General features: G+C 41.7%; 1 protein-coding gene across 6 annotated transcripts in view; it reads left to right on the top strand.

Moving 5' to 3' along the window:
• Tcaf1 (TRPM8 channel associated factor 1) overlaps positions 1-13,315 on the top strand; it is a 44,805-nt gene extending 31,490 nt beyond the window's left edge. For 3 of the 6 annotated variants that reach the window (XM_029478649.1, XM_021164912.2, XM_021164913.2), the window contains 7 exons: positions 1,290-2,284; positions 2,547-2,644; positions 3,168-3,381; positions 3,682-3,921; positions 5,768-6,105; positions 7,513-7,798; positions 10,862-11,243. In XM_029478649.1, the coding sequence (XP_029334509.1) occupies positions 1,290-2,284; positions 2,547-2,644; positions 3,168-3,381; positions 3,682-3,921; positions 5,768-6,105; positions 7,513-7,776 (2,149 nt within the window). In that variant the 3' untranslated portion in view covers positions 7,777-7,798; positions 10,862-11,243. Of the gene's footprint in view, positions 1-1,289; positions 2,285-2,546; positions 2,645-3,167; positions 3,382-3,681; positions 3,922-5,767; positions 6,106-7,512; positions 7,799-10,861 lie in introns of all 6 variants that reach the window. The other 3 variants (XM_029478648.1, XM_029478647.1, XM_021164910.2) reach the window with 2 other exon arrangements.
• The last annotated feature ends 394 nt before the right edge of the window (positions 13,316-13,709 follow it).

Raw genomic sequence — 13,709 nt, 5'->3', positions numbered from 1 at the left:
TTCTAGTAGATGGGCGCCCATACCTCGCTGTGAATTTTATTTCTATTTCCATGGTGAGTAATAGTGGCAAGCACCTTTTTGTAGGCCTGTTGAGCATCTATACGCTGTGATATGTAGTGATTCTTGTCCATTGTAAGGTGCATGAGAATTCTGGGCTGATCTTTACTGGCTCACAAAAAAAAAAAAAAAAAAAAAATCATTCTGGTTCTTTTGTTCCTTCACCTTCTCTTACTCACATGCATCCCACACTCTTCTGTTCCTGGAGGCTTCTGGTTCATCTGATTCCATCTACGTAGTGTTCAGTATAAATAGCCACCTCTCCCACTTCCCTGATTATGCTCTGCTATACTGCAAGTTTATCTTCATGTTCTATCTCATCACAGGAGAGTATGAAAGGGAAGTAAAATCAGAGCCAGAAAAATGATTTTCATGGTTGTTGCCTCAAGGAAGGAGAAAGCCAGTCTGCTGCAACGCCCCAGTTTCTCATCACTTAGTCAGAACTCTGAACAGCACTGGCACTAAAACTCCATTCTCCTGACACATGACTGCCATGGCGTGATCCCTAACACAAGTAACAGATTCAATTCTGGAATTCCAAGTGTGTGGAGGTTATCCTAGGCATCAAGGAATCACTCTCCCTTTGGCTTAAGGTCCTCAACAGGGAAGGAGGTATATTATGCATAGGAAATACACCAGTGCTGAGCAAAACTCCACAGCACTCCAGCACTCCTGTTGGGCAAGCAACAGCCAGGTGAAGTTATATATGTAGGCAGTGGTACTCCTCCCACTAAGGGACCACGGGTCTCATGAGAGTTAAGGCTAATGACTGACCCCAACCCCATCTTCTAAGATACTGACTCTTTGCTGACACCATGAACTCTGTTTTCCATAGACTTTTCCTTTATCACATTAATGGGGTGAAATGTATCAGTAAGAATCAGAACATAATTCCTCACCGAATTCTTTGCATTCTGAAATACATGGTTGGAATAAACATGAGCCTATGTCTAGAAGGTGGTGTCTAAAGTTTAGTGTCAGAGAAACACAGCAAGATTTTCCATAGAATTTCCTTTGAAGAAATGGTGATTTGAAAATGAGCATAACAGAATTAATTGAGATCTTGTGTCTCCTTCCCAGAATTTTTCACCCACTCTGTTCTCCTAAATTTTCTACAATAACTGAAAACAGATTTAGTTAAAGCAATAGTAAAATACCCTTGTATAGCAGGCAGTGTTCAAGGAACTAAAAGGAGAGTAGTCCTTCTAATCAGGAATGTGTGTCTTTTGCAGTTGTGATGACGACCTCTCAGATGACAGAGATGAGCTTCTGCGTGGCATAATAGACCTGGACATCACCAACTCGGACTGCTTCCCATCCCAGCTACTAGTGCATGGGTCTTTGGCTTTTCCTTTGGGGCTAGATACCTACCATGGCTGTGTGATAGCTGCTGCTCGCTATGGCCGGGGTCGGGTAGTTGTAACTGGTCATAAGGTATTATTCACTGTGGGTAAACTCGGCCCCTTTTTGCTCAATGCTGTCCGCTGGCTGGATGGTGGCCGCAAAGGCAAGATTGTGGTGCAGACAGAGCTGAGAACACTAAGTGGTCTGCTCGCAGTAGGGGGTATAGACACCAGCATTGAGCCCCACCTGACCAGTGACGCAAGTGTCTATTGCTTTGAACCCACAAGCGATGTGGGGGTTAAGGAACTACAGGAGTTTGTAGCCGAGGGTGGTGGGCTGTTTGTTGGAACTCAAGCTTGGTGGTGGGCTTTTAAGAACCCAGGAGTGTCCCCTCTGGCTCGATTCCCAGGAAACCTGCTCCTCAATGCTTTTGGTATCAGCATCACAAGCCAGAGTCTCAATCCAGGACCTTTCCGTACCCCTAAAATAGGAACAAGGACCTATCACTTCCGCTCTACCCTAGCAGAGTTCCAGGTGATAATGGGCAGGAAGAGAGGGAATGTGGAGAAGGGCTGGCTAGCCAAGCTAGGCCCAGATGGGGCAACTTTCCTGCAGATTCCTGCAGAAGAGATCCCTGCTTACATGTCTGTGCACAGACTCCTGCGGAAGCTGCTGAGCCGCTATCGGCTTCCAGTGGCAACCAGAGAGAACCCGGTCATCAATGACTGTTGTAGGGGAGCCATGCTTTCCCTGGCCACAGGTCTGGCCCACTCTGGAAGTGACCTCTCACTGCTGATCCCAGAAATTGAAGACGTGTACAGCAGCCGCTACCTGCGCCCCTCAGCATCTCCCATCACCGTGAATGTCAATTGCACCAATCCAGGTACAGCAGAAGGATGGGAGCTTGGTTTTATGGGCATCTGCAAAGCAGAGGCATGAGAGTGCTGCAGTGTTGCAGACCTGTAGAGGGTCATCACTACCCTTCATTGCCTTCCTCTTCAAGATGATAGATAGGGTTTGGGTATTGGTCAGTATTTGAAAGGGTCACAGCAACATGGTAGGGAAAGGAGCAGCTGAAGTCATGAAGGGTCCGTGCAGCACTATACAGAGCAGGGATGAAGCCTGCCCTTCCTGTGTTTTGGCAGGCACTCGATATTGCTGGATGAGCACTGGACTCTACATACCTGGAAGGCAAGTCATAGATGTCTCCTTGCCTGAGGGTGCTGCCTCTGCTGATCTGAAGGTAAGGCCACCCCCCCCTCACCAAATAATGCAAAATTCAAACAGTCTTGCTATCCCAATTGGCATTGTAGGTGGTCTGTGTAAAATGCTGCTGGCGGTTTAGGTCAGTTTTAAACCCCTTTTCCTTCTTAATGATGAAAAAAACCTGTTTTGATATATAACAAAATATATCAAAATGGTACATTGTAGAACCCAGGACTCTATACCATTTTGCCTCAGAATAGCAATCTCTACTCTTAAAATTTGTTCTTTTAATTTACATCATACAATAAAGATTAAGAAAGGCCTCACATGGAAGGTTCCCTGACAGTTTATAGATATTCAGCTGGTGAATAGTACTTTACTTTCTATCACATAACTTAGTTCATATGAACTCCAGAAATGCTACAATTTCAGTACTATTATACATGGCATCGTCAGTGGTACATGGGGTCATAACCTAATGGCCCTTCTGTGTCTACTTCCTATGCTCTCTTGTGCTACCCACATACTCCATATGACTGAGGGTTATTTCTCTGCTCCAGATACAAATTGGCTGTCATACTGATGATCTGACCAGGGCTAGCAAGCTGTTCCGAGGCCCCCTTGTGATTAACCGGTGTTGCTTGGACAAACCCACGAAATCAATCACCTGCCTCTGGGGTGGTCTCCTCTATATCATTGTGCCTCAGAATAGCAAACTGGGTTCTGTGCCCCTTACAGTGAAGGGGGCTGTTCGTGCTCCATTCTACAAGCTAGGTAAGTAAACACTATAAGGTTCACACTGAGAGGTGGGAGAAGCTAAAAATGAAGAGGTTTCTGGGGCTACTCAGTACAGGAGGTGGGGGTAGACGAGTGGAGGGAGGTGATTGGTGTCTTTAAGTTCTGCTTTGGTGCCAAGAAAAATAAATAAATCATACCCACGGGGACTTCCAAAAGAGATGTGGTGGTTTCTTATCTTGTGGTTCTCATCTGGAGTGAAAGTTGTATATATGTTTTATCATAAGGGATCTGGAGAAAGGTATTTCAAGGCAATATTTCAATTGCCTCTCTTTATAGGGGAGACATCCAAGGAAGAATGGAAGAGGCGTCTCCTGGAATATCCAGGTCCATGGGGAGAATTGGCCACTAATAACATCATCCTGACTGTGCCCACTGCAAATCTTCGAACCCTGGAGAATCCTGAGCCACTGCTCCGCCTCTGGGATGAGATGATGCAGGCTGTGGCTAAGCTGGGAGGCGAGACCTTCCCTTTGCATCTGCCACAGAGGATAGTGGCTGATGTTCAGATCTCAGTAGGTGGGTGCTCCGGAAGCTCTGTGTGTCTGCCCCCAAGTACCCTCTCTCCACAGCCGTGTAGCTAGAAGGCTGTTTTGCTAACAAGACATGTAGATATATTCCTTGCTGTTTAAATGGAAAAGGGAGGAATCGCATATGAAATAAATAGTAGCTTATGTCAGCATTTGAAGAAGTGTCAAAGACATCAAGAGATGTGACCTGTGGTGCCGCTCAAGGAATTTTAAGAATTAGGAAAATATAGTAGAGGGCCTTGACCTGGTTGAGAGTCCTGGAAGACTCTGAACAAAGCTATTTGAAAAGGAACCAAGAAGCCAAAACAAAGGTTATGGGTACAACACAGAAGCACCATCAAAATTTCCCTAGATCCTGTGGTTTTTGTCTTTGAGTTTGTTTATATACTGGATTACGTTGATGGATTTCCGTATATTGAACCATCCCTGCATCCCTGGGATGAAACCTACTTGGTCAGGATGGATGATTNTTTTGATGTGTTCTTGGATTCGGTTAGCAAGAACTTTATTGAGGATTTTTGCATCAATATTCATAAGGGATATTGGTCTGAAATTTTCTATCTTTGTTGGGTCTTTTTGTGGTTTAGGTATCAGAGTAATTGTGGCTTCATAGAATGAGTTGGGTAGANTACCTTCTGTTTCTATTTTGTGGAATAGTTTGTGAAGAACTGGGATTAGATCTTCTTTGAAGGTCTGATAGAACTCTGCACTAAACCCATCTGGTCCTGGGCTTTTTTTAGTTGGGAGACTATTAATGACTGCTTCTATTTCTTTGGGGGATATAGGGCTGTTTAGATAATTAACCTGATCTTGATTCAACTTTGGTACCTGGTATCTGTCTAGGAACTTCTCCATTTCATCCAGGTTCTCCAGTTTTGTTGAGTATAGCCTTTGGTAGAAGGATCTGATGGTGTTTTGGATGTCTTCAGGATCTGTTGTTATGTCTCCTTTTTCATTTCTGATTTTGTTAATTAGNATGCTTTCCCTGTGCCCTCTAGTGAGTCTGGCTAAGGGTTTATCTATCTTGTTGATTTTCTCAAAGAGCCAGCTCCTTGATTGGTTGATTCTTTAAATAGTTCTTCTTGTTTCCACTTGATTGATTTCGCCCCTGAGTTTGATTATTTCCTGCCGTCTACTCCTCTTGGGTGAATTTGCTTCCTTTTGTTCTAGTGCTTTTAGGTGTGTTGTCAAGCTGCTAATGTGTGCTTTTTCTAGTTTCTTTTTGGAGGCACTCAGAGCTATGAGTTTTCCTCTTAGAAATGCTTTCATTGCGTCCCATAAGTTTGGGTTAGGGTTATATTTAGTGATGAGGTGGAAGGGTTCTTTTGTTTGTTTTTAAATTATTTTTTTATCCTCTCTCATATATTACATCCTGACCAGCTTCTCCCACCCCTGCCTCTACCCCCTATCCCCTATCTCTCTTCCCTTCCTTCTCTATCCCCCAGTTCCACCCCACTCCACCTCCCCTCAAACAAGAGCAGGCCTCCCAGGAATATCAACCGAACACAGCATAATGAGCTACATAGCAGGCACATGCCATCACATCAAGGCTGGACTAGGCAAACTTGTGGGGGCAAAAGGGTCCTACAAGTGGACAAAGGAGTCAGGAACAGCCCCCATTCCCACTGTTAGGATTTCCACACCAAAAAAAAAAAAAAATGCCAAGTTACTTACCCATCATGTGTATGCTGGGGATCTATGATCTGCAAGTTCCCAAGTCCCAGTCACTCGATTCAATTGTTCTCATGATATGTACCTGACCCCTCCGATTTCTCTGATCCTTCCTCAAGCTGGGAGGAGGATGCTGACCTGCTCTCTTTCTTCTGTGTCCCCAGGCTGGATGCACGCAGGGTACCCCATCATGTGCCATCTGGAGTCAGTGCAGGAGCTCATCAATGAGAAACTCATCCGGACCAAGGGGCTCTGGGGCCCTGTGCATGAGCTGGGCCGCAATCAGCAGAGGCAGGAGTGGGAGTTCCCCCCACACACTACGGAAGCCACGTGCAACCTGTGGTGTGTTTATGTGCATGAAACGGTCTTGGGCATACCTCGAAGCCGTGCCAATATTGCGCTATGGCCTCCAGTTCGGGAGAAGAGAGTTCGAATCTACTTGAGCAAGGGACCCAGTGTGAAACACTGGAACGCCTGGACTGCTTTGGAAACGTACCTACAGGTACTGGGAAAGACTGGAGGGAGATGGGACAAATGTGACTACCCAGGCCCCATGATGAGATGATAAGTTAGTGGCCCCAGAGTCCACCGCTGCATCTGCCTCCCACATCCAGCTACTTGAGAACTAGAGAATCTGGGGATAACAGCATGTAATGATGCTTCTTGGTACAGTATTCTGTATGACACTATGAAGTGCACAACCCTGAACTGACTTAATAATGTCAGCTGTACTCCCATCGAGAGGCACAAGAGCATAGCACTAAAGAAAAAAAATCTTAAACCTGGTTGAGGCAGAAAGAGTACTACAAATACACTTCTTTCTCCGTAGCTTTAAAGCCAGGCATACCCATGACTGAAGCCAACCTTTCCTACTGAGTAGCTATCAGACAACAGTCATCACATATTCTATAATGGGCTATGATCCAATTTTTCCATAGATGTGTGTGTACTCTCCTTGCTATGGCTTTGCTTTGCCACAGATTCCACCATATGTAGGCAACCCAGAATTGGTCTCTGCCTTGGGTTTGGAGATTCACCTTGCCTTGGAACTGTCATTCAGAGCCCTCATTTTCAGCCGCAGTGCCTGGGATCAGTCCCTACATCACTGTGGGGAGTGACATCATGGTTAGATTCAAGCCAGGCATGATTTATTCTGATTCTTCCACCTGTTCAAATCCTTCTCTGTCCATTGCTACTTTCTCCTGATGTGAGTTACTTTGCTCATCTGGGAAATGAAGACATGTTTGTTCTGGTAACTTCCATGTGGCCCCTTAACGGCAAAGCCTGTGACCCTGGCTAGCCTGGGCTCTTTCCAATAGTCTCATGAAAGTTACTGTTAAAGAAGCCATGTGACTCTTTCCAGTGGCATCTTCTAACACTCTTTTTTGTTGTTGTTCTAGAGCTCATATTTTGTTCTAATTAACTAGGCTGTCTAGAGACTTCTACTTGATTCCCTTTCTTTTCCAAAGGCCGTTTTTAGTGGCCTTGTGAATTAGTGTGAGGGTGACTGAGGATTGGGGGAATTTCCAAGCTATTAGAATTTAACTGTACAACTGGGCAAAGTAATGAGGATTGGTCCACCCGAGCAGGTTTTAAATCCCTGTGTGTAAATCTCATTACTCCATTCATGATCTCATGATCGGGTGAATGATGACCGTGGTGGGAAACACTGACCACTGGAGCTGCTTCCCTACCCACCCCTCACTGAGGGTTCTGCAAGCACTGCCCTAGCCTCAACATTTTTCTTACGATTACTAAATGAGAGTAGGGCATGAAGCCAGCACACAAAATGCTCGGTGATGGATGCAAAGCTGAAGTTTAGCAGGCTGAACTCATTAAGTTCGCTTGTGTATTTGACCTTCCTTTTGTAGATTGGATGTCTCACCTACTTCCAACTTTCCCTTTCTAGCTCCAAGAGGCCTTTGGTTGGGAGCCATTTATTCGTCTCTTCACCGAGTACAGAAACCAGACAACATCAAGCTCGCCGCCCTCAGACAATGTCGACAAAATGAATCTATGGGTCAAGATGTTCTCCCAGCAAGTGCAGAGGAATCTGGCTCCATTCTTTGAGGCCTGGGGCTGGCCTATCCAGAAGGAAGTGGCTACAAGCTTAGCCTATCTGCCCGAATGGAAAGAAAATATAATGAAATTGTACCTCCTCACACAGATGTAAGGAGTGCCCATCGAGGTGGCAGGTAGAGAGGCTTGGGGAGGTAGGCAGAGGTGGGGGTTTATTCCTCTACCTCTGTCTTCTAAAGTTCTGGCTTTCTCCTTTTAATTCATTGCTCCTGTGTCTTATTACCGACTTCTGTCTCTAGGAAGTAGGTTAAAAACACAGCACATAATGAAGCCAGAATTTCTTAGGAACAAGGTTTGTGCTTATGAGCCGGACCCCTCTGCTTCTCAGTTGTCAGGTACCCTGCTGAGCCTGTATTGGCCTAGTGCTGGGAGCTTGGGAATTTGTTTCTATCCAGCCTTCTTGATGAGCCATAGAGGGCAATCCTTCCCTTGGCTTCCTTGGCTTCGGGATAGATATAAAAGTCTCTGCTTCTTGTGGTGGACATGGAGAGTCTGGCTGATGGCTTTAAAGAAGCTTGTGGACTTTATGGTGTATGCCAACTGAAGGGTTCTTCCACTTCATGCTGGATTATTAACTCCCACAGCTCAGTAGTTCACATCAGCCTTTCTCTTAGACTCCTTCTGCCCAAATTCTAGGTCTTTAATTGACCATTTATATGTTACCAGCAAGAACCTTGCCTTCTCCATGACACTATGGCCTCATTCTATACATTGGGATCTATTTCATATGGGTTTTTGGAGTTGTACAATGCCTCTAAAAGTGATTACAGAGGTTAGTGGGTATTGAAAAAACATCATTTGTCATTTTTGGTATTTAATCCAACAACATTCTAGAGCTAAACTTTTATTTTAGATGCTATAAACAGATAGTCATAAACTTTTAATATTTTCAACTGATAAATATAAAGCCCACATCTATTAGCAAGATACCATTCAATATGGATATATATTTTTAATACTTGAATTAGGCAAAGCATATCTGTCTCCTCTAATATCTATCATTTCTTCAGACCAAGCAAATTCACAATCATTTGTTTTTGGTTTTGTTTTTGTTTTGTTTTTGTTTTGTTTTATTGACATACATAGTACGTAACTATTATGGAGTGTTAGAGAGAGGGCTCAGTGTGTAAAGACACTTGCTAACAAGACCTCAAACCTGAGTTCAATCCTCAGAACTCGAAAAGTGGAAAAAGAGACCTAACTCTTGCATGTTGTCCTCTGACCTCCACAAGTGGTCTGTGATCCATGCACAAACACACTAAATCAACTTAAAAGAAAGAACTGCTATCTGCCTTACCCTATCCTGTACTATACTTTTCACCCTCTAAAGTAATTCTGGTACTTGTTTTATGAATCTAAAGGAAGGATTCTAAACTTACATTGGAGTATTTTGCTGGCTGCTTGAGACAGTGCCTCTCTGTGATAGGTAGGGTTTTTTTATTTCAAAAGCAATGCTCTTTCATTCTTGCCATTAAGTGCTGTGTTACAGGTGTGCACAGCCACACCTGAGTTCACAATGTAGGCCTTTTCCTTTTCTCTTTTACAGCTACTTACATTTGGCCTCTTTATCTAGTTCTTTCAGCTTAAATTCCCCACTTTGATAAAATCCAGAGAAGAGATTTTCTTTTTTTTTTTATAATTTATTTTTTAATTAGGTATTTTCCTCGTTTACATTTTCAATTTTCACAAAAACTAGAACAATCCTAAGATAGTGTTTAACCATCAGTAGACATTGTTTAGAAAACAATAGACACCCAGCTTTTAAATGGTATTTATATTCCCATAGTGAGAGATCTAAGACATAATTGCTGTGGGGGTTTATTGACATATATATTTCTATATATATATATATATAGAAAACTTCAGTTTGGGACAAGAAGTTCCACATAGCTAACACAACTTTTATTTAATTACTACACATTCAAAGATCTCTTGGTTTTCCCCATTTCATTTCAAGTTTCTTTTATGATTTTTAATTAATGTTATATCTAAGATGGGTGTTGTACACAACCAGTTTTCTGATTTCTTTTTTTAATTTATTTTAGTATAATCTGTTCTATTTACATAGCTTGTAAGTGGGTGAATGCAGACATTTGTGTGTGTGTGTTTGTGTATGTGTGTGTGTGTGTTTAATGTACAAATTCTTAATCCTAGATTTATTTTATATATATCTATCATATAGGGATTTTAAATACCTTTAAAATAATTATTATCAGTTATCACGTATTGATAATATGTGTATGTGACAGGCATTATATTGGTCCCTATATATAGGCTATGCTATTTAATTGTCCCAATAGTCTTATGAAGTAGAAATTATTATTAGTCTTATTTTAGGATAAAAGAGCTGAATTTTATGGAGATTAAGTAAATTATGTATGACTCTACTGCTAATAATGATAGGTCTATGATTATGAAGCCATGCATTATGATTGCAGAATGGGTATTAATAATTATGGTGCTTCAAATAACCAAATAAAAAAAACAAATCAACAACACAGAACATTTATACTCCTGCTTGCCAGAGTCTGGGCTCTTTATACTTAGCCTCTATCTAACCTTAGCAGGACAAAAAGTCTCTCTGTTTCTCCCAAACATCAGTAGACAGGAAGAATTTAAATCAGGCTCCTAAAGTGCTTCCAATACAAAAGAGTGAGCCATTAGCATCAGGCGACTCTTCTAGGTTCTGATCATTTAGATTGTCATTCTCCCTTGGGTACCATAAAAGCAATTTTTGGTTTATTAGATTTTAAATAATGTAGCTTATTATTGAAGTCCCTGACTTCCCAAGGTCCTAGATGCTTCATTTTCTCAGAAAGACAATAAGATCTTTAATCTTTTTTTCTCTCTTTATTTTTTATTAGATATTCTCTTCATTTACATTTCAAATGCTATCCCCAAAGCCCCCTATAAACCCCCCCTTGCCCTGCTCCCCAGCCCTCCCACTCCTGCTTCCTGGCCCTGGCATTCCCCTATACTGGAGCATATGAAGATCTTTAATCGTTTAGAGTAACTCTTCTCCATTCCCACTCTTGCCCCTTTCATCTACTTTCAGCAGTCAAGCCTGAGATCTTTACAATAACGTTACCTATACTCTTTCCCTGTCAAATGTTTCCAGTGGTACTCCAGATTTGAGATGATGGACTAAACATGTAAGTTTGCCTTCCCTCCTTTCCCAGGCCCCACTGAAACTGAAGTCCAGGAATACAAAAGAAAACTGAGACCTCTCAGCAAAGGAAACTAAAAGCATTTGGTTGGAGAAGATCTCAACAAATTTCAGGAAGAGAGAAAGTAAATGAAGAGAAATAATGAACGGGAAACATGGCGGTCCATTTCAGACAGAATATACTGATCCGAACACTGGAACCCCAAAGAGACTTGAGCACTAGAAAACTCTAGCTACTAAATAATTATACCAGTTGTAAATTGACCCCCATTCTACTCAGCCCCGACCCTTGTACATAGAAAACAGAAAACCTACCACTGAAACTAGTGAAATTGTTATTGTTACTGTTGTTTGAATAAAGAAATCAAATAAACCACCTGAGGAGAGGTAAAGAATTAGTGCTCCAAAGGATATTCTTTCCATGGAAATAAGTGCCCCACTAGCCTGTCAGATAATTTTCTTCTCAGTGTTGACACCTTTACTCACATGCCCACAGCTTCTAGGTATAGCAGAGATTTGCTGGAGAAACAGGACTCATTTAACGAGCTGATAGTTAACAAAGATTCTCAGTGTGGATTTCCTGATAGAACTTTTCATACATCGAAGGGCCCAAGGAAGAAGCATAAAGAAAATAACCACTTAGACATAAAAAGCTTGAGGAATTATAAACTAATGGAAGCATAATTTATAAGAAAAAATCTGTAAGATTCTGACCATTTCTCCAGAGAGACTTGAGGTGCATTACAAATATACTAAGAGAAAATCCTGAACATTTTAAAAGCAAAACTAGATGGCCATAAATTTTCATCAGATAGACTGGAAAACAAGATAGAATGAATCTTTCCAGACATACATCAAAATGAAATAACACACAATTGAAAAGAAGGGAAGGGAAACAGACAATCACTGTGTAACTCTTAGGAGTTTCCAGAAGACAGAACTGAAAGCCTAGACAGTGAAAGAATAAGAAAGACTTGAGGAATACCAGAGGGACAGTACCCAGTACCAACCACATCTAGGCACGGTCCTTAAAAAAGTGGAAACAGTAGGACTAGAAGGAACATGTTGAAAGTGACCAGGGAAGGGAAAAAAGCTGAACCAAACCTGAGAATTCTAGCAGTGCTGAATGCTAAAAGTCAAGGAACCAATGGTTGACTTTTGAAAACTCTTGTTCCCAGAACTCCATATAGTACAGACTGTCAAGAGTAATGTAAAAAGAAAAACATTTTTAGCAGGGGAGTCTTTAGAAACTCTCCCTCCCTCCTTTGTACCCTTATTAAGGACGTTTTCTATTTAAAAGAAAACTTTCTTTCCATATATATGTGGAAGAAAGTCCAAAAGAGAATAGGAAAGAAGATCTGGAGACAGTGGCCCTCACCCAGGTGTCTCTGTCTAGAGTGGTAGATATCAGAAGAGAGCACTTCCCCTGGGCTCTATGAAGAATGTGCCAGAGTAGCACTGAGGAAATGGGACATTTGGAGATATGAAAAGCATGCAATCTTTAGTCACAAAAATTAAACAGAATGTCAAGAAATTTGGGCTGAACCATGAAGGAAAATAGAGTGGGATAGGATTTCAAAGTCTTGTGAAGTATGAGAAGAGACTGATTGGGCACTGGCAGTAGGTATGTTTCCTTTCCCTTGATATGGGTATCATGGCATTGGGAGTGTAGAGAAAATAAGTTTCTTCCACTTGGCTTGGTAAAAGTATTTTAATAGCCCAACTAATGTATAGATGCCACTTATAGATCTTCAATGTTTTGATCAGCCTATCATCAAAGTCTGAAAGTCTTAATGTTACACTTATAACAGAGATGGAAAGGGATATTGATCAGTTGATGCACAAAACTACAGCTGAGTTAGTTGAGAGAAGGGAAGTAAAAGGAAAAAATGGGGCTACTTAAATATTCAAAGTGTGGATGAAAAGATGCTGTGTTCGGATAATAGAACACAGTTGTATGGTTAGTGTGCTGGTTAATGCTATAAATTAGACCCTCAAAAGAATATCTAGCAAGCATTTGGAGAAGGGTAGGCAGGTGAAAGGTGGAGGTGGTGTATGTTAAATCCTTATCTTTTGTAATGGTGAAAGATTAAAGATCGTCTAATGTTAATAAGTCAAGAGATTATTGTTCAAACATGTTATTTAAAGGTAGGAAGTTAGCCACCAGAAGATCCAAAAATAGATATTAAAAGCATCTAAGAAATGAGACTATAGAAGGAGGGTGGGGTGGGAACCATGTTTTTATTTCATGTTCCGCTGTACTATTTAATTTTTTTACCTTGTGCATGTATTATTTGGAAAACTTTATAATAAACTCAAATAAAACATCCTTCAGAGGCTTCCCATTCAGTAAGATGTGGCTGAACCACACACACTGAGCAGCAGACAAGGCCAGCAAGTACTGGGTTTCATCTGATATGCCAGGCTAAGCAGTCCCAACCCTCCATGACTACAGTTGTAGCCACTCCATCTGCCAAGGCTCAAGCACACTTCATCTTCTCTTACTTCTATGGATATTCTACAAAAACCAACCAACCAAACCAAACCAAACCAAACCAACAAAACAACAACAAAAACAAAGCCTGCTGTTCTTGCCATCTTTTGTGATTGAGTTTCCTGTCTAGCAAGTTTGCAATAGTTTTGGAATGTAGGAATCTCCAAAAGGGCATTTGTGTTAGATTGTTAGCTTCTATTCCTTCCCAAGGCTGTAGTGTATAAAACACTTCATGAAGATGCAAATAGACATTAAGATGTTCAATTCTGTTCATTTACTAACTCTAACAAGTTTTACTCTTAAATTGGGCCAGTTAGTATAAGAAGACTCCTACCCATTTCTCAGTGCCTTTGGTATGTTTTTTGCC

The sequence above is a fragment of the Mus caroli genome, chromosome 6, assembly GCF_900094665.2.
Source record: "Mus caroli chromosome 6, CAROLI_EIJ_v1.1, whole genome shotgun sequence".
NCBI lineage: Eukaryota > Metazoa > Chordata > Mammalia > Rodentia > Muridae > Mus > Mus caroli.
Note: the sequence above shows the minus strand (reverse complement) of the source record. Positions and strands in the feature narration are given on the sequence as shown.